This window comes from Pectinophora gossypiella, chromosome 27 (genome assembly GCF_024362695.1).
Source record: "Pectinophora gossypiella chromosome 27, ilPecGoss1.1, whole genome shotgun sequence".
In the NCBI taxonomy this organism is placed as follows: domain Eukaryota; kingdom Metazoa; phylum Arthropoda; class Insecta; order Lepidoptera; family Gelechiidae; genus Pectinophora; species Pectinophora gossypiella.
Window position 1 is genome coordinate 6,417,328 of NC_065430.1, and position 20,302 is coordinate 6,437,629.

General features: G+C 40.7%; 3 protein-coding genes and 1 long non-coding RNA gene across 5 annotated transcripts in view; 2 read left to right on the forward strand and 2 right to left on the reverse strand.

The window, feature by feature from the left end:
* The window catches only part of LOC126378806 (protein mahjong), a 40,106-nt gene extending 29,030 nt beyond the window's left edge, over positions 1-11,076 (reverse strand). The window contains exons 1-11 of one of the 2 annotated variants that reach the window (XM_050027206.1): positions 10,734-11,076; positions 8,391-8,541; positions 7,605-7,742; positions 6,963-7,087; positions 5,749-5,824; positions 4,695-4,806; positions 3,443-3,532; positions 2,460-2,594; positions 1,609-1,862; positions 1,041-1,174; positions 423-534 (exon numbers count right to left, since the gene is read on the reverse strand). In XM_050027206.1, the coding sequence (XP_049883163.1) occupies positions 423-534; positions 1,041-1,174; positions 1,609-1,862; positions 2,460-2,594; positions 3,443-3,532; positions 4,695-4,806; positions 5,749-5,824; positions 6,963-7,087; positions 7,605-7,742; positions 8,391-8,541; positions 10,734-10,831 (1,425 nt within the window). In that variant the 5' untranslated portion in view covers positions 10,832-11,076. Of the gene's footprint in view, positions 1-422; positions 535-1,040; positions 1,175-1,608; positions 1,863-2,459; positions 2,595-3,442; positions 3,533-4,694; positions 4,810-5,748; positions 5,825-6,962; positions 7,088-7,604; positions 7,743-8,390; positions 8,542-10,733 lie in introns of both variants that reach the window. The other variant, XM_050027204.1, reaches the window with a different exon arrangement.
* The window catches only part of LOC126378823 (coiled-coil domain-containing protein 186), an 86,832-nt gene that overhangs the window by 39,701 nt on the left and 26,829 nt on the right, over positions 1-20,302 (reverse strand). The gene's annotated exons all lie outside the window — the stretch shown is intronic.
* The window catches only part of LOC126379054 (uncharacterized), a 47,688-nt gene that overhangs the window by 17,421 nt on the left and 9,965 nt on the right, over positions 1-20,302 (forward strand). The window lies entirely within an intron of this gene.
* LOC126378964 (non-structural maintenance of chromosomes element 4 homolog A) lies at positions 12,524-19,279 on the forward strand. The gene is made up of 7 exons (XM_050027517.1): positions 12,524-12,718; positions 14,110-14,217; positions 14,801-14,919; positions 15,404-15,573; positions 16,816-17,012; positions 18,055-18,167; positions 19,096-19,279. Exons 1-7 carry the CDS (start codon positions 12,619-12,621, stop codon positions 19,153-19,155), a joined length of 867 nt encoding a protein of 288 aa, XP_049883474.1. The 5' UTR covers positions 12,524-12,618; the 3' UTR covers positions 19,156-19,279.

Below are 20,302 nucleotides of genomic sequence, written 5' to 3' on the forward strand. Positions count from 1 at the left end.
GGCTAATCACCTGATTGTCCGAAAGTAAGGCCGTTGGTCCCGGAACAATTCATGGTAGTAATTCATAATTCATGGTGGAATAATTCATAATTCTGCGGAAAATTCCACTTGATATCAACTCCGAATCATGGTCTGAATCATCCCTTAAAGTCACTAACACCCTGTATACACGGTGTTACTGACACCGTAAAGAAAACTTTAAGGGGTGATTCAGACCATGATTCTGAGTTAATATCAAGTGGAATTTTTCGTCGCAAAATTCATGATATTTTGTGTTTTATTTAATTATTTTCAGTTCCATACTTTTTCGACGGAAAATTCCACTTGATATCTCACTCAGAATGACGGTCTGAATCATCCCTTAAACTTTTCGTTACGGTGTCAGTGACAACCTGTAAATGTACTAATATAAAAGCACTCACTTGATTGTCGAACTCCTCTAATATAACTCTGAACTGGAAGGAGAGTCCGAAGAACATGGTGGCGTGGCAGCGGCCGGAGTCGTGCGAACACTCCAACAGCCACAGCGCGTATCTGTCGACAACACAATATCTTATAGTTCTTCACTCGTGTGAAGTCGTGTGGTTTATGAGACCAATTCAAATTCAAAAATATCTTCATTCAGTAGGTAACATGGTTACACTTTGAATCGTCAATTTTTACATAACGAACATCTCATCCGCCTAAAACTACTGCAGCTTCTCACAACCGTATTCGTATTCTAAGATGTTAACTTCAACCTACCTTGTCTCTGTCCTCATTTGAGGCGACCTCAAGGCTTTCCTCGAAGAGTCGAGAGGAGGAAGAGTCGAGTGGAGGAATAGTCGAGTGGAGGAAGAGTCGAGTGGAGGAAGAGTCGAGTGGAGGAAGAGTCGAATGGGGGTAGATTCGAGTGGAGGAAGAGTCGAATGGGGGTAGATTCGAGTGGAGGAAGAGTCGAGTGGAGGAATAGTCGAGTGGAGGAATAGTCTAGTGGAGGAAGAGTCGGGTGCTCATATAAGAATACGAGTGTAAAAGCTGTAAAACTTGTATATACTCACTTGACTAAGTCAGCGAGCGTCCTCCGCGGCAGCAGGCACACCCGCTCCATGGCGTCCTCGCAGTACGCGAGGTAGTACAGGCAGATGGACACGCCCGTTGCCGCCACCGACGGACGAGGCACTTCTAAGAACTTCTGGAAACAAAATATACATTTTTTTTAATATTTATTTTATTTAGCTTACCTGTACTGTCTGATTTCTTTGTATGTTTCTTTCTGTGTTCTATTGTGTACAAATAAATAAATAAATAAATAATATTTAGTCATTGGTCCTTGGGGTGGGGGGGAGGTTGGTTTAAAAAGGCCACATCGAAGCAATTCATCTAAAAAAACCATATTTCTATATTTCAAAATTGGTCTTTAGACGCATTGCTACAATATGGCGTTTTTAGACCCCCTTGATTCGTCATAATAACTTTTTAAGTACAGGAGATGAACTTTCGAAATAAAATGAACTGGAAATGCTACTAATGTAAGTTTAATAGTTACAAAGAAAGCAGATAAAATTATCTATAAAACGTTTCTTATTTTAAATTTCACTTCTGTAGTTTAGAAAAAAAAATGTATACCTGCAACCCGCCCATGTTGATGAAGTCTATGGAGAATTTCTTGTGGCAGAGCAACGCGGCGAGGTACTTGAGCGCCTCGAACGCGAGCCGCGAGTCACGGGACTCCCTCACGTTGAGGTACCCCAGAATCAGCCCGAGAGCGTTCTGTTCGAACACATGCGACAGGAACTCTTGGTACTCCCCCATAGGGGTGAGGTAACGCAGAATTAGCATCTGTTTTGTAGCATCCGTCGGCGGGTGGATTTGGATGTTTCCTGAAAGGAAAAGATTGACTGTTGAACAGACAGAAAAAAAACGACAAGAAAAAAAATGGCTGTTCGTTTTTTAGTATGAACTATTATTTTGTATCGTTAGCTTTTGGTCTTCCAATAAAAAATAAATAAAATAAAAAAAGCTTGCCTGTTGAACATAAAAAGCAGTAAAAAAAATAATTGACTGTTGAACATAAAAAAAAGAAAAAAGATTGACTGTTGTTGTTGTTGGCTCAAGACTATCGCCCTATTTATCAAAACTAACAAGCCCTGTACTACAAGAAATGTTCTTGTAAATCATTATTACAAGAATATGTTTAACAAAATTATATATTTTATATAGTATATACCGATGGTGTATCTTAAATAAATAAATAAACAAACCATATAGTTTTGGGTGCAGATTGTCGTAATTTCTGCGCATTATATTTGCACAGTTTTGTAACTAGTATTTTAAAGTCTATGGTTTTAAATTGTCCTGAAAAATTATAAAAAGTAAATAAATAAATATAGTGTCCTTTGGCGGCTCAATAGTAACCCTGAAATCAGGGTTGACGAGCCTAGTATTTCACCTCACAACCCATAAAATAGAAGACTTACCAATGACGTAGGTCTCCATCTCGGCCCAGCTGGAGTTGGAGGAGGTTTCATGCGTGGCCGGCACTGGGGTCGCGGGCGGCGGCCGCGGCGGCGGGGACATCATGCCCCAGTGCTCCGGAGACGACGCCACTGTCGCTGGGAGGACAGACGACTACATTGACTATCAGGGTTACACTGTCTTATGCCTCATCTACACAATAGCGTAAAAGGCGGTTTTTTTAAGCTAGGGGCTTCTTCTTATCGTGTCGATGGCAAATTAAATAGTCATCATCATCAGCCGTACGACGCCCACTGCTGGGCATAGGCCTCCCCCAAGGATCTCCACGACGATCGGTCCCGCGCTACCCGCATCCAACGGCTTCCCGCGACCTTTACCAGATCGTCGGTCCACCTTGTAGCGGGCCTACCCACTGAGCGTCGTCCGACGTGTCGGACGACGGACGAACTAAATAGTATCAGCCCAAAACTTGGCAACAAGTATGGCGCTATCTGCAGCGCTCATCAGATCCTCCTGCGTGCAGGTGTTCGGGCACGCAGGACACGATGTAAGTTTTTCCATCGTTTGGGGAACAGTGCCGCACTTGCACTTTAAGGCCGCACCATCCGAGAGACCCCACCTGAACAAATTGTCCTTACTTCGGCCCACCTGAGTCCGAAGTCTATTATCTATTATCTATCTAGCTAGGGGCTATCTACACACACAAAAAAAAAAACTGTGAACCCCTGAACCCTATCCCAACCTCTGGTGAGTGTAATAGGCAACCCCTAGTAATAATATGATGCTAAAGCACATAATAACGGGTTCTTACCGCGTTTAAATGGGGATATGAGACTCCCGATATTTCAACACTGTACTCCAATCTCATCAGTCATCCCGTGATCATGGCACTTGCAACAGTGTCGAAATATCGGGAGTCTCATATCCCCATTTAATTATGATAATAACCGCGTAAACCTAAAACAATGTATAATATGATGCTTACAATTATAATTCTTCACCGGCGTTTCAGGGTCCTTCACCGGAGTCTCGTCCACCAGCATGTCACTCCCTCCGCCCTCGTCTTTCTCGCGATCTGGTAACCAAGAATATTAAGTTTATATTCAAATTCAAAAATATCTTTATTCAGTGGTTAAGCACGTTAAGCCGTTGGTTTTTTCACCTGATGGTAAGTGACGATGTCGTCTAGGGTGGATGTGGTGGGTTGGAGGGTTTGTTGTGTGTGGGTGATGGGTGTAGGGGGTGTGGTAGGGCGTATGGTGGATGGGGAGTTGTGGTGTTTAACATTATTTTATGCTTAAGCACGTCTAGGGCCCTGCGCCGAGGTTTTTTGCTGCAGACCAGCCTGTAATGTCCTAACCAAACTAGGGACCACAAAGTAATTTTTGTGATATGTCCCCACCGGGAATCGAACCCAGGATCTCCGTATCGTGAGCCCAACGCTCAACCACTGGACCGCGGAGGTCGTTATTTTTACTTTTACAAAGTAAGATAATAGTGCTAATTCCTGTAAACACCATCTAATTTTATGTTATACCTGTCATTTTCTTATCCGCCGAAAAGGAATCGACAGGCATAAAATTTATGGAACACACGTAAATTTTAAGCACAAATCTAAAACGATTTTGTATTGGCCAATAACCCGACAGAATTGTTGACAGCACACGTCAAACGGTTTGCATACCAGCGAGATACCTGTTTGATTACTCATTCTTCCTAAAATTAAGAGCTGTCAATCATCCGTCCCTTTCCTTTTCGGCGGATAAGAAAATGACAGGTAAAACTATAACTTAAAGTAAAATTAGGAGGTGTCTGCAGGAATCAGGACCAACATGTCTCTCTCTTTATTTAAGAGCTGCGCTCTTGTTGGTGGAACAATCGCCTTCATTACTCCATAGATAGGGCGTGTAGAGTTGCCCCAATCGCCTTCCGTTCCGCAGCACACCGACCAGACCAATTTCTCAATCGGTGATGTTCTAGCTAGAGCCCTACCAGAATTCATTTCCTCGGCCTCCAACCAGTACTGATACCGCTGCTGCCCGGCATCAGGGGTGCGCTTTTGAAGTAGCGGCGCCTACTCGCTACGTCACAAGCCAATATGTAAGTAAGATAATTAACACTTTCAAGGGCAGAACGTCTAATGACGTTTCGTTTCCAAGGTGTCATACTATCTATTATGAACCATCAATGACCCATGGTCTCTGCCCGTGAAAGGGTTAATTGCAAGTGATATTTACCTCTCTTTCCCTTCTTCTCGGGCGCGGGGCCGTTGCTCTTGATGTCGTTGTTGCGTTTCTTGTCGAAGCGCGCGAAGTGTCGCGTCTGGTTCGGCGGCGTCACCTGTGTTTGCTGCTGGAAACACCACATTGATAGTATCTGAGTGTGTAACGTCTGATGCCTTACGATGACTGACGATGATAGATATCGGATTACGGATATCGGATGACTGACGATGTTAGACATCGGATGGCGGATATCTGGTGACGGATGACGGATGTCGGATGACTGAAGAAGATGGATATCGGATGGTATATATCTGGTGACGGATATAGGTTGGCGGACATCTGGTGACGGATGACGGATATCGGATGACTGACAATGTTGGAAATCAGATGGCAGTTAACTGGTGACGGATGACGGATATCGGATGACTGACGATGATAGATATCGGATTACAGATATCGGATGACTGACGATGTTAGACATCGGATGGCGGATATCTGGTGACGGATGACGGATGGCGGATATCTGGTGACGGATGACGGATGTCGGATGACTGAAGATGATGGATATCGGATGGTATATATCTGGTGACGGATATAGGTTGGCGGACATCTGGTGACGGATGACGGATATCGGATGACTGACAATGTTGGAAATCAGATGGCAGTTAACTGGTGACGGATGACGGATATCGGATGACTGACGATGATGGACATCGGATGGTATATATCTGGTGACGGATATAGGTTGGCGGATATCTGGTGACGGATGACGGATATCGGATGATTGACGATGATGGACATCGGATGGTGGAAATTCATTATCAAAATAAACTCCGTGTATTCGCCCTCCTTTTTTTTAATAATAAAAAAGGCCGTCTGAAATAATATTATAAACGATCTGTATAAGTCCCACTGCTGGGCACGGGCCTTCTCTCAATCGACCTGTTATTGGCTTAGTTTTTAAGTATGATATTTTTGCTATAGTTGTTAAGAGCTGTTGGTCTCCCAAATATTAAATAAATAAACCGGAGGGGGTATGGGTGTAGAATGTTAAATAGGTACTTACTTTGTCTTCTTGTTGTTTATTTCTGAGAGAATGAAGCCTCCTTAGCATTAGCGGTACTAACATTGCATTTAGATCCCTGAAACAAACAAATAAAATACAAAATTACACGGATACATTTTACAAGCACGTGCGAAAGAGATGGAAAACGTTATACCAACCCGTCTCATTCGTTTCGTTATGAATTCCGGAGGTTCCAGATAGATAGATAAAATACTTTATTGAGCACAATGGACACAAAATACAGAGATATGGACAACATAAACAGAAAAGCACAACAGGCGGCCTTATTGCTCATGCAGCAATCCAGGTTCTAATCCACTTTGTGATCACTGAGTCACTGACCCTAGCTTTGATTAGGACACTTCAGGCTGATCACCTGATTGTCTGCAAGTAAGATGATTCGTGCGTCGGAGGGCACGTTAAGCAGTCGGTTCCAGCAACTAAGTAGGTATATAGTCGTTATATGTACCATGTCAGGGGCCTTCGGCGGCTCAATAGTAACCCTGACACCAGGGTTGATGAGGTCGGTTATTGGTCTCACAGCCCATACAACATCAAGCATTCATGATGTCACATGACAAGACGTAATCAATCACTTGAAGTTAGTTGTGGCGGACCCAACTAGTTGGCCAGCTAGTTCCGCCCACATGCAACAGATGGGGCCACATTCAATAATGCAGTCTTAAAGCAGTCGTGAAACGCGATATCGAAGTTTACACAGCAAGACGCATATATACAACTTCCAACATAACACCGTTGGATCGTCGATCCCTAGTCACACTACCAACTCGTGACTAGCGTGGTACTATGCTCTGTTCGGTACCCCGATAACATCCTTTGGCGGCAGCAAACCCTCGCCGCCCAAATCATCATCATCATCAGCCCATTAACGTCCCCACTGCTGGGGCACGGGCCTTCCCTAGCGATGGATAGAGAGAACGGGCCTTAAACCATCACGCGGGCCCAGTGCGGATTGGTGGTTGTTAACGACTGCTAATGCAGCCGGGACCAACGGCTTAACGTGCCTTCCGAAGCACGGGGGAGCTCGAGATGAAAACTTTTTTTTTTGTGATCACCCATCCAATGACCGGCCTTTGCGAAAGTTGCTTAACTTCAACAATCGCAGACCGAGCGCGTTTACCGCTGCGCCACCGAGCTCCTCCGAGCGCCGCCCAAATAGTAAAGGAAGTTCTACGAGTGACGTCATCACTCACCTGAAGTTAGTGGCGATGTCCTGCACCTCCATGGCGGCGGCGAGCAGCCCTGTCGCGTAACACTGCAGTGGCTCGGGCGAGTTGCTGGCCCAGTTCACCAGCCGGTGGATTAAAGCTTCGTTTTCCTAAAACAAATATATATAATCACAAATACACTTTATTGCTGACCCCCGCCCCGGGTCTTACTTGGCTCAGAGGTTGTCCGTGGCAATCCAGCGCGATAACGCTGCTAGTGCCATGGGCACTTTTGCACCAGGTTTGACACGGAGTGGGTTCTAGGTTAAGTAATTTTAAGTTAGGTTATTTGACTTTTTGTAATATTTAACTACAATTTAATATGTTTAGAATTAATAATTAATTTTACTTTATTGCACCAAAATAAAAAGAAATAATTACAAAAAGACTCTTAACTAAGTACGGAATACTGAGGGGGATGATTCCGACCATGATTCTGAGTTAAAATCAAGTGGAATTTTCTGTCGCAAAATTCATGATTTTTTAAATTATTTTTTTTAATTATTTTCCATTCCATACTTTTGCGACGGAAAATTCCACTTGATATCAACTCAGAATCATGGCCTGAATCATCCCTCAAAGTTTTCGTTACGATGTCACTAACACTCTGTATACATTGCTACATACCTGGAAAACAACGCTCATCTCCAGCCCGGGCATGAGGTCAAGCGTGAGCCGGCACGCGGCCACGTTCAGCTTGTGCACGTCGCGGCCCGTGATGTTCTGCCGCGAGTAGTACGTGTCGCGTACGTAGTCGTTCACCAGCTGCGAATTCAGAACACAGGCAGTCTTTAACACTTTCAAGGACAGAATGTCTAATGACGTTCCAAGTAGTCATACTCTCATACTACCTATTATGGACCATCCATGGTCACTGTCTGTGAAAGGGTTAAGGGGCCCACCAAAGCACTTTGGTATTTGACTGGGTCAAAGATAAATTATAAAATATATTCGGTACTCCGGTTGGGCCTCACACAGGAGCAAGAGTAAACAATATGCGCTGATTTATAGTCATGAGTAATATCATGTACCCACTTTAGAACCCTGTCGCACTATCATATTTGACATTTAATGAGACTTACGGTTTAATCTGTCAAAAAAGTTAATGTGACATGGTCATCTCCCTAGAATTATCCCGATTTCACAGGGTCCGCTTACCTAACCTGATGTTTTGACAGGTCCGGTATTTTTAGCGATAAGCGCTGAATGAGGGAAATCGTCGACCACGCCAGCGGGGTCAGTATCCTGGTTCTGAAATGTTTGGTGTCGCGAGCTGATTGGCCGCCTCTATGGCTAGTGTTTAGTATTCGTTACGATGTCACTAACAATCTGTATACATCTCACAGCTGGCCACAAACCTATCGCCAAACATCCAATTACAAAATTAAATTGCTTTCTCTCTTAAGTCCTCACCTTAGTCATAAAGTTGTCCTTCTTAAACATGACTTTGAGCGCATGCCCGAGCGCGCACTCGGGGTCGGTGCGCGAGGGGTGCCGCTCGTCGAACGGATCGGGGTCCTTCTTCATGAAGTTCTCCGTCTCCGCTTCTATTATCTCCGCTATCCTGAAATATTGTATTTTTGATGTTAGTTGGAACCCGACAGAGGACTACACTAATTGTCAGTACTATTCAGAGTCCTAGTACGGCTTCGTGGTAAGTGCGACATTTTGACACGTTTTTCTATGACGTCACAGGTTGTTTTTTCCATGGTATAAGCAAACCAGGTGTGCTCAAAACAGCTAGCCCAGCTGACGTCATCCCACCCTGTGTTGCCATTTCGTAAAAAATAAATAGCAATATAATAATTATAGTACTGTCATGAGCATTAATATATATACACTTTGGTACCACATCACATTAACTTTTTTGACAAATTGAACTGTAAGTCTTTATAAATGTCAAATATGTTAGTGCAACAGAGTCCTAAAGTGGGTACATTATATTGCTCATGACTGTACCATGCAGAAAACCTCATATATAACAATGTGCTCATTATTAATATTAATTGTTTTATGAAAATAGGTTAAAGAAGATAAGTTCCAAAAATAAATTAGCACATGCTTGTATTACCAAAATAAAACATTGTTACTGCCATCTGGTGAACAGATTTTTTGTTCTGTGAATTCTATTACGGTCACGAGTACTAACATGTATACACTTTGAAACCATGTCACATTAACTTTTTTGACAAATTAAACCATAAGTCTCATTAAATGTCAAATGTGATAGTGCAACAGGGTTCTAAAGTGGGTACATGATATTGCTCATGACTGTACATCTTTCTGTAAAAACTTTATTATAACTGCACTATGATCTTAATTTGAACGGGACATATTCTGTCTGCCAAAAAACCATGGTATTCTCACTATATTCTGAAAAACAGCAAATGACCCTACAAATAACAATCACAGTAGAGTAATAATACGGTTATTTTTTGTTTAACATTGCTCTATGACTCATCTGGGGTTATAAATGTAATTATAACATTTACACATATAGATAGATTCACACCGACAATGCCTAAGGGGGTGGGCAGAGCCACATGTAAACAGAAGACGAGATGCAGCCACTTCTGGTGCCTTAGGCACGTTGAAAATGATTATGAAAAACAGCTGTGACAATGTTGCTGATACCAGTACACACTGTCTAATTTTATTATAGGTTATACCTGTCATTTTCTTCTTCCTGACAAGATAAGCGGCAGAATGTATTCTATATTTAAAATTATGTCCCATTTCATAACCAATAAAAAAAAATTAAAAAATCAAACACATAGAGCACATAAAGGATAATAGGATTATGAAAGCAATATATACGCTTCTTTCTTTCTTTCTTTCTTTCTTTCTATATAAAGCGAAGGTTGATGGTAGGGCTGGCAGAGGAAGACCTAGAAGGATGTACATTGAGCAAATTGGAGATGTCCTTAGAAAAGGTTTAGTACGATCTATTTTGACATGTGTGCATGAAACTATTGATGAATAAAAAGAAGTATGTCAGTAAATAGGCGTGTGTTTTTATATGTAGGTATGTAAAAAAAAAATTACAATGACTTAGATGAACATCAAACTTTATACAGCCTTTATAACCATAAATAAAGTCATGGCCATCTAAATATACCATGTTTAAAGGAAGACTGTCCACTTGGTAAATATTATACATACATACATACATAAACTCACGCCTATGTCCCACCGGCGCAAGCAGAGACTATGGAATTCCATTTGCTTCGATCCTGACACAGTTCTCTTGCTTCCTCCACATTCGTCAACCGTTTCATACACGCACGCCGGTTCAGAGGAGACAATAGTGAACCTTTCTAAGGACATCTCCAAAATTATTATTATAGTAGATATTATGTACTTCAACTTTATGGTTGTATGGCAACCGGTCGTCCTGAGAGATATTATGTACATAAGAATATTGTTTGTCATTTTGGCAGAATGAAATCCTAACTTGACAAAAATTATATCTAGATAAGTATTAGTGTCTTTTATTGATTAAATAACCTTTGGAATAGATATAATATAAATTATAAGGGCCACAACTTATTGAAAGGTCACTTTTAAACTAGTTTTAAATCAAGTGAAACTTATAAAGAGGTTACTTTGGATAAATCTCCACGGCTGCAGGACTCCTTGAAGCGCCAGAATCATTGCAGTATTCATTTTCTGGGCTACAGGTGGCCGGTACCATACGCCAAAACCACAAATGTGGAAACTTCGACGGATTCATCAAAATAAAAATATACGACATACCTCGTCAAAGTCGGGATGGGATCATAATTTGGTGTCTGGTGCTGCTCCTCCCATTGTTTCAGCAACTCCGTGACCTCCTGAGCCGGCGCTGAGTCCATTGTTTCTTATTTATTGCAGAAAAACCGAAAAATAACCTCACAATGTTACGAAAGTCACAAATTGCACAAACTTGAAGACACTTACAACGCTAAAGTCAGTTTCTGTATTTAAAATAATTATATGTAATACAACATTGTATTATACAAAACAAAATACTTATATTGCATTTCATTTGATAAAATCACGCAATTTGTATTTAATAGGTACCGCGTACTCCATCATCAAATTTTACAGATTCGGGATGTAAGCGTAAGTTAAAGAATTACCCATTTATTATTTTTCTGAGTATATTTTTCATTTCCTTGTCATTTCAGACTGTTGACTTGAGTTTAAAAGTAAGGTTAAGGACTAAATACTCAAACGAGTATATTTTGATCCGAGCAATCTAAGTTATAAGAAAGTGAATGAGAGATGAGACATTCCAAGCTACGTTCACCAAAAACAATATAGATGGCGTTGTACAGCTTTACGTGTTAATTACCTATTTTCTCATTACTCAGGTACATAACGATTCCAAAGTACAATGTAATGGCAGAAGCATAATATATAAAAATAATTGTTGCTTGATAATTGGATCAATTTCTTTCTTGATGAATGGCTTTTGGATAAATGGATCACATTAGGTATAGAATTGGCTACTTAACAGTTGTAACAATTAAATATGAAATATGACGGATATGATAGTTTATTTAACGATAATTTTCTTTGTTTGTTATAATGTGACGGGATATTATAGCGAAATATCAAGTGACCAACTGTTTTCGCGCGAAATTTGAAATAAATGATTCTTCATTCTTTATGTTTTTTTCTATTATGTAAAGCTTTTTCCCGAAAATAAAATATTTTAAAAGGTATAAAATAATCGTCTGTAATTTTTAAAATACTTATCCAAAAACTGTCAAGTAGCCAATTATATTGCTTCTCGTTATTTTAATCAGAATAATAATGAGTGGAAGATGTAATTGTGCCTGAGTGTAATATAAAAAGTCATCATTTATACCCAAAAATAATGATAAAAATGCATGTCTCTTATCCATGAAATTAGAAGGTCAAAGAATGAAAATCTGTACAGCACCATCTATATTATTTTTGAGGAACGTAGCCTGGAATGTCCATCATTGTAAGTGAAAAACATTAATTATTTTTTAACCAAAATAACCTGTTTACGTGTACTGCCTACATGTGGGGAATAATTTATTAAATAGCAACATTACCAAAACTTCGTTTAGAAATATGATACAAAGCGTGCTTCCCATGCATTATTTTGTGTGTACTTGATAGCGTAGATACAAAGCGTAGATATTAGAAAATGAAAACATATTGCATTGCGCTTAGAGTAAGACATTTCGTATCACAAACCTTCCTTCCTATAGTGAAATACATACCTAGTATTCTTTATTCTTTTGTGTATTTATAGTTGATTTCTAAACGTAAATTTGCGACGATGCGTTCTGAATATACGATCAAATCTATGAAGGCCAGTATAAAATGGATGTATTTTATTATTTGCAATTTTATTTCCTTTAATTTGGCGGGATGATTTTCTCAAATGTAATTCAGTATTTTAATGCAAGCTCTTAACTTAAAAGAAAATATCTACACTGAAGACTAGGCAGCATGGTGTTACGATCTTAGCCCTACCCTCAAATGGGCAAAAGGAAAAATAAATTAAAAAAAACATTGACAGACGAGCAAAAGTGAGCGAGCGAGTGTTTTGATTTTAATTCTGAATGCGTTTCATCTTTATAAGTCGTTGTTTATTAATAATTGGATAATTACAATAAAGATGTCGTCAATGAATAGCACACAACTATCGCGGAGCAGCATGGGCAGCCATAGCAGAAAGATGCGGTACCGTGCCGTACTTGAAGATCTATCCACTTTGGGTAAGCACTGTTGCCGGCAGTTGGTATACGTATTTGCAGCTGTACGTACAAGCATAAACACATGCCCCTGTTTATTAGAATAGGCAAAATCAAGTCATTAAAAGTTAACTAGTAGCTTGTCCAACAACTCATTGCCCATTTAGATAGATCTATCATGTTGGAGTCATAATACCTACATATCGACTTTTACAACATCCCTTAACATATTCTATTGCAACTGCGTATAATAAAAAATTAAAACCTCTCTCTCTAATAATTTCTCTACAAATATCACTCACATAACATTATACGAGCGTTTACAATACTGACTATATTACTAGTCGAGGTAGTCAGAGGTACGTTCTTCGCAAGAATTTCTGTTAGACTAAAACAAACAATAATTATTAACATAAAAAATTAAAATGAATTATTAATCTATCTTATAATAAAAAAATAAAATAAAAAATAAAAGTAAGATGATTCCGTGCTTCGGAGGGCACGTTAAGCCGTTGGTCCCGGCTATTAGCCGTAAAAACACCTCCACCAACCCGCAGTGGAGCAGCTTGGTGGAGTATGCTCCATACCCCCTCCGGTTGATTGAGGGGAGGCCTGTGCCCAGCAGTGGGACGTATATAGGCAGTTTATGTTATGTTATGTAAAAAATAAAAATATTTTATTTCAGACTAAGATTGTCCATAAGATGTTAGTAGTCTTATGTCTGTGAAAATTGCACTAAAACACTATTAAAGTCTATACAAAATTATATAGTAGCAATAGTCTATAGTAAAAATAAATCAAGAGTTGGTGCAACTCTGGTACCAGGAAAAGAATATGCCAGTTTCCAGCTAGTCAAATTAGTTACTCCTTACTGAACGTCAATAAACGAAATTACTATGGAATTTGTATGAAAAAGTACACTGTGACGTCGTAGAGAACATAATAAAACGTCAGACTTATTATTACGATTTTCTTGATTAAAATTCGTAAATAAGTTAAATACAAAAAAGAAAATGTTTTTCATTAGATGATGGTTTTAACGCTATAATACGGAAGCGAGTGGCATCCCTGTTAGGTCGATTGAGAGGCGGTACCAACAGCCTCCTGGAACCCATTGGTGATAGGTGGGATAGTCCTATTCTGGGTTTTTGGGTGAAGATGCATGTGTGCTCAAGATATGTTACGAGGAGGATGCTGTTGTAAATAAAAGCAAATTGGCAGTTCCTATGTATGTGTAATGTGTGTGTAGGATAGGTACTAACATAGTTGGCGCACCAAATCAGATTGTTTTTAATCTAATTTTTATTGAAGTTTGAGCCAATATTCTCAATCAGTTCATTTGATAAGCAAGCCCATGACACAAGGACCACAGTGGTTCAATATCACTCACTCTTTTTATATTTGTATCATTTCAGAAGATGAAGCGGAGAATGAGAGGCGTATGGAGAAGATGGAGAAAGCAGTGAATGAGGTGAAGGCCCTCACTGAAGAGGGCGACATAAGGGAGCGGGCCGAACATCCAGGTAACCTATGGTTTATTCACATGTTCAGGTGAAGAGATAATGTGTGTTGTATATTGTGTTCAGGTGAAGAGATGATGTGTGTTGTATATTTTGTTCAGGTGAAGAGATAATGTGTGTTGTATATTGTGTTCAGGTGAAGAGATAATGTGTGTTGTATATTCTGTTCAGGTGAAGAGATAATGTGTGTTGTATATTGTGTTCAGGTGAAGAGATAATGTGTGTTGTATATTGTGTTCAGGTGAAGAGATAATGTGTGATGTATATTGTGTTCAGGTGAAGAGATGATGTGTGTTGTATATTGTGTTTAGGTGAAAAGATGATGTGTTGTACATCGTATTCAGGTGAAGAGATAATGTGTATTGTATATTGTGTTAACCTGGGTCTGCATGAAAACCGCGCCGCGGCGCGAATTATATCGAGCATTTCGACCAATAAACAATATGAATGCTACCTACGTAGATGGACGTCAAACGGCTATTGGTCGAAGGCTTGGATATAATTCGCGCCGCGCGCGTCGCGGTTATCATGCAGACCTGGCTGGTGAAGAGTTAATATTATATTATGTGTTATTATTTGTGTTCAGGTGAAGGCTACCTGGATTCGCGTGTGCTGCGCGCCACCAGCGACCTGGCGGTGCGCTGTTCCGAGTCTATCAGTGGGAACACCAACATCTACGACAAACATGAACTGGCACAACACATTGTAAGCGACTTATACAAACTTTTTTTAAAATAGTGCTAGCTACATACCATCGCTTTATACAATGAAAGGAACGTTAATGGAAGGACTTTTTTGTAATTATTTCTTTTTATTTTGGTGCAATAAAGTGTATTTGTATTGTATTGTATTGTAACGTTACAGTGAGATGTTGTGCTCACGATCTGGAGGTCACGGATTCGAATCCCAGAGGAGACATATCACAAAAATCACTTTGTGGTCCCTAGTTTGGTTAGGACATTACAGGCTAATCACCTGATTGTCAGAAAGTAAGATGCGCTTCGGGAGGCCGTTGGTCTCGGTTACTACTTACTGATGTTAGTAAGTAGTTGTTACATCAGCCATGTCAGGGCCTTTGGCGGCTCAATAATAACCCTGACACCAGGGTTGACGTTGGTAATCCATCTCACAACCCACACGAGAGGAATGAAAGCAACGTGATGATGTGATGTTCTAATCTTACCCACAGAAAGAAAACCCCGACTTCTGGACATTCAGCCTCCCCCTAGAAGCCCCACCTGTGTCTTTCTTGCACGGCACGTTTGCGCCCACGCCGCCAGAGCTGCGGCCGCGCGCACCGCGTAGGCGCGTCGAGAGACAACAGGCCGCAGCGCTCAAGGCGCCAGAGAAGATTGATAAGTGAGTACCGTAAATTAATATGGTCGTCAAGGATATTACTGAGCCGCCATAGGCCCCTGACATGACTCATGTAACGACTACTAACTTACATCAGTAATTAAAACACGTAATAACGGGTTCTTACCGCGTTTAAAGCAGGGAGGAAGGAGGGAGGGAGTCTCATATCCCTGCTTTAAACGCGGTAAGAACCCGTTATTATGTGTTTTAATTATGATTACATCAGTAACTTATAACCGGGACCAACGGCTTAACGTGCCTTCCGAAGCACGACACCAGAGTTGATGGGGTTGGTAATCCACCTCACAATCCACACGACAGAAGAGAAGATATGGTCGTGAGTCGTTACTTTATCCCAATTGGGGTAGTCAGAGGGGTGTTGAGCTTATGTTGTTTTTTTTTTGAGATACTTCTAGTTGTGGGCTTTTGCTGTTATTTTTATAGATAGATAGATAGAACGTTTATTTGCATGAACACAGTGCAATGGTCTTAATAAGTAATATGTATGTCCTTAGTGTATTCAGCCTGCTTGCAGGCGTGCAAATATTAATTTACAATAAAAAGTATAATACAAAAGCTTGAAACAATTGGCATGCACTCAAAACATAAAACTTCCTAAAATCAACAACATTTAAATTTACATTTCCAAAATATCGTGTCATGTTATAACAGGTCAAAATTAAAATTTAAAAAAGAAAAGTCAACGGTTAATAACTAATAATAAGTTAATAACAATATAGGCAATTATTTATCTTTATAGTCTAAAAACTCTCCTACACTATAGAACCCTAAATTACTTATCCATTTTGTTAGAGCGGTTTTGAATATTTTGCCGTTTAATAACTTTAGAGAGTTAGGGAGCTTATTATACACCTCAATGCTCATGTTATATTGGCATAGGTTCGTGAACTTATGTTTTTTGGAATATAGTCGTAAGACCGAATGTTCATTTAAAATCCAAAACCCATTGTTTATCTATTGTGTCTGGAAATCTCGGCGTTAAGAGGATATAGTCGTGAGATTGTTTTTTTTTTTATATATAGTCGTGAGATTTTTTTTTTTTTGGAATATAGTCTTGAGATTATGTTTTTTTTTGTTGATAAGACGTGAGATGGCATATGTTTGTGAACTTATGTTATGTTTTTTGGAATATAGTTGTGAGATTATGTTTATTTTTGAGATATAGTCGTGAGATTATGTTTTTTTTTGAGATATGATCGTGACTTTATGTTATGCCCTTTTCAGATTAGAGAAGACCGACCAGGCGTCGGAGACGGTGGTCATGGTAAAGAAGTTCATAACGTCGCTGTGGCGGCAGGGCGGCGAGCGGCCGCTCAGCTACTTCCACGTGGTGATGGACCCGCACAGCTTCGCCAGGACCGTGGAGAACATATACCATGTCTCCTTCCTCGTCAGGGACGGACTCATCAGCGTACAATTAGGTTAGTTATACTAACACTTATTATCGGGAGCTCGGTGGCGCAGCGGTAAACGCGCTCGGTCTACGATTGTCGAAGTTAAGCAACTTTCGCGAAGGCCGGTCATAGGACGGGTGACCACAAAAAAAAATCATCTCTAGCTCCTCCGTGCTTCGGAAGGCACGTTAAGCCGTTGGTCCCGGCTGCATTAGCAGTCGTTAATAACCACGAATCCGCACGGGGCCCGCGTGGTGGTTTAAGGCCCGATCTCCCTACTCGTATCCATCCATAGGGAAGGCCCGTGTCCCTGCAGTAGGGACGTTAATGGGCTGATGATGATGATGACTTATTATAAATTTTCTCTTGATTAAAATTCATAAATAAGCTAAATAGAAAAAAAGGAAATGTTTTTCGTTAGTTTTAGATTGGCTTTATTTAGTAATCAGAATTTCATAATTTATATTATACCTTGTACGGTCACGAGTACTAATATATACACACTTTGATACCATGTCACATTAACTTTTTGCCAAATTAAAGAAAAAATAAAAGCTATTTATTCTTCAAAATTGGCTTACGCTTTTTGAACGTCAAAAATTAAATTACATATTATGTGAAACTACTACCACATCGGAAGCTGTATCGCTGAGGGAAAGACGTGGCCAGAAAACCTCCCAGCACAGGGCCCTAGTCCTACTGTTTCATGTTTTCCTTTCTTTCTTTGTCAAATACTAGCGACCCGCCACGGCTTCGCTCGGGTGCAATGCTGAGGAAAAAATGAAATTATTTACGATATCTCATTAAAAACCTCAAAAATAACAGTATTTCTCCACTATTTAATAGATATTATTATACATACAAACCTTCCTCTTGAATCACTCTATCTATTAAAAAAAACCGCATCAAAATCCGTTGCGTAGTTTTAAAGTTTTAAGCGTACATAGGGATATAGGGACAGAAAAAGCGACTTTGTTTTATAATATGTAAGTGATGATAGTGCGACAGGGTTATAAAGTGGGTACATGATATTACTCATGACTGTACACGACTCAATTGTTTCCACCAGATGAAGAGTATGGCCTCCCGTTCATCACGCCGCTGTCGACCAAGCAGCGCGACCAGCGAGACATCTCCGACGAGAACCAGTTCATCGTCTCCATCGATATGGAACGATGGCAGGTGAGTTTACACATACATAATAGTTGACGACAGGTCGACATGGCAATCGGGGCATGAGGTGAGCCGCGGAGGCGGGGTCGCCCCGCACACCCGCACAGTCCCCGCGGCGTCTTAGTCTTAGTGTCGCACGAGTCCGTATCGACCGCGTTTATCGATTATAATCTCGCTCAACCTGTCGTCTTGCCAAGAATTGCCATGTCGACCTGTCGTCTACAGTACATGCATAAACTCACGCCTATTTCCCACCGGTGTAAGCAGAGACTTTATAATTCCATTTGCTTACACACACATACATACGGTCACGAGAATTAATATGTATACACTTTGGTACCATGTCACATTAACTTTTTTGACAAATTGAACTGTACGTCTCACTAAATGTCAAATATGTTAGTGCGACAGAGTCCTAAAGTGGGTTATATTGCTCATGACTATACATAACATAAACAGCCTATATGCGTCCCACTGTCCGGCACAGGCCTCCTCTCAATTAATAAATTTAGATTAAGTTGAGAGAGGCCTTTGCCCTGCAGTGGGACATTGAGGGCTATTAATAAAAAAATGTCTTAAGGGGCCTCTACGTGTTGGCTTCGGCCCCACGCACGCCTTCCAAAAGTCCGGGACTCCATAGGCCCGAGATGTGGAAACGACAAACATAATAATAAAGGCGTAGGGAAGTGAAGACCCCATCGTCCCCTGGTGAATTTAACAATGCAGTCAGTCTCCGCAGGCCAGCTTGTGGCGAGGTGGTGAGTGATGACACCATGGAGCTGAGATCCCCCGAGAGTCGGTCAGGCCCTCCGTCTCCGGCTTGCCTTCACTGACCGGCCGGAGTGGACCCCAGCGGGGGCCGCAGGACTCATCTCTGGCTTGCCTTCATTGGCAATTCACTTATGTATACTTAAAAAGACGTTTTTTTTTTTTTCAGGAACTGAAAGATGCCTTCAAAATACAACAGCCAATGATGGTCCTAAAGAGAAAGGGATAGAGGAGAAAGGACGAGAGGGGTGAAGGGAGGAGGGGAGGTTATCAAGCTCAATATAGTGCGGCCCTGGAAGAATTTTTTAACTGTGATCGTAATTTTAAGAACGATTTGATAATAAAAATGTGTCGTTCTTTGTCTCTCTCACTCTGAGGTCGCAGGTTCGAATCCAACACAGGCTTTAACCAATGATTGTTGTATTTGTTTTCGAATTCATGTTTGGATCATAAATTATTGTCACGTTCTCAGCGGTGAAGGAAAACATTGTGAGTAAACCTACATTACATTGTTTTAAGTTTACGCGTTTATTATCATAATTAAAGCACATAATAACGGGTTCTTACCGCGTTTAAATGGGGATATGAGACTCCCGATATTTCGACACTGTTGCAAGTGCCATGATCACGGGATGACTGATGAGATTGGAGTGGAGTAGGTAGATCCATAATTTTCTACGGGCAGACATATCTGTCTACCCTCTTTCTTTGCCGCTTGTTTATGAGCACATCCCCAAGAAATAAGCGCTGAATGAGGGAAATCGTCGACCACGCCGGCGGGGTCGGCGGAGTTCTGAAGTATTTGTTGTCGTGGGCTGATTGGCCGCCTCTATGGTTACAGTAGTCGGGATCGTATGGACTGATGGAAACTTAGTGAAAAAAAAACAAAGTTGAATGCTCAAAAATATAATTCAATATACACGAACGTCAACCCGTTACATTACAACATTAACATTATACTGATCACCTTAATAAAGTAATATACATTTGATTACCGCAAACAACATTACGTACATTGTGTGGCGAGCAAAAACTTTAATACTTAACAAAAATTACTGTTGCCCGAATGCCCGATGACCTCTGGACCAAAAAAGCTACAGAGTGGTTTCCTTGAATGCTGTCTGACGTCGGGGAAGGCCACGAAAAAGATGGCGCGACGAGTTAGACCACTTTTTGAAACGGTGGCACGAACAAGCTGGGGACAGGGAGGAGTGGAAGAAGGAAAGAGAGGCGTTTGCAGTGGGACATCAATAATAAACAAAAATTAAACCATAGACGTTATTTTTTTGTTTTGGTTTTCCCCGAAGAGCAAGGCAAAGGGAACTATGCCCATACAGCCATGTCTATGATGATTAATGAAATGATGAAAGGTGATG

What these genes read in the sequence shown, in the direction of transcription:
- LOC126378964 (XM_050027517.1), top strand. Translation starts at nt 12,619, where the DNA reads ATGTCGTCAATGAATAGCACACAACTATCGCGGAGCAGCATGGGCAGC. An exon ending in TGAAGATCTATCCACTTTGG is followed by an intron (nt 12,719 to 14,109) that starts GTAAGCACTGTT and finishes GTATCATTTCAG; the next exon opens with AAGATGAAGCGGAGAATGAG. An exon ending in GGAGCGGGCCGAACATCCAG is followed by an intron (nt 14,218 to 14,800) that starts GTAACCTATGGT and finishes ATTTGTGTTCAG; the next exon opens with GTGAAGGCTACCTGGATTCG.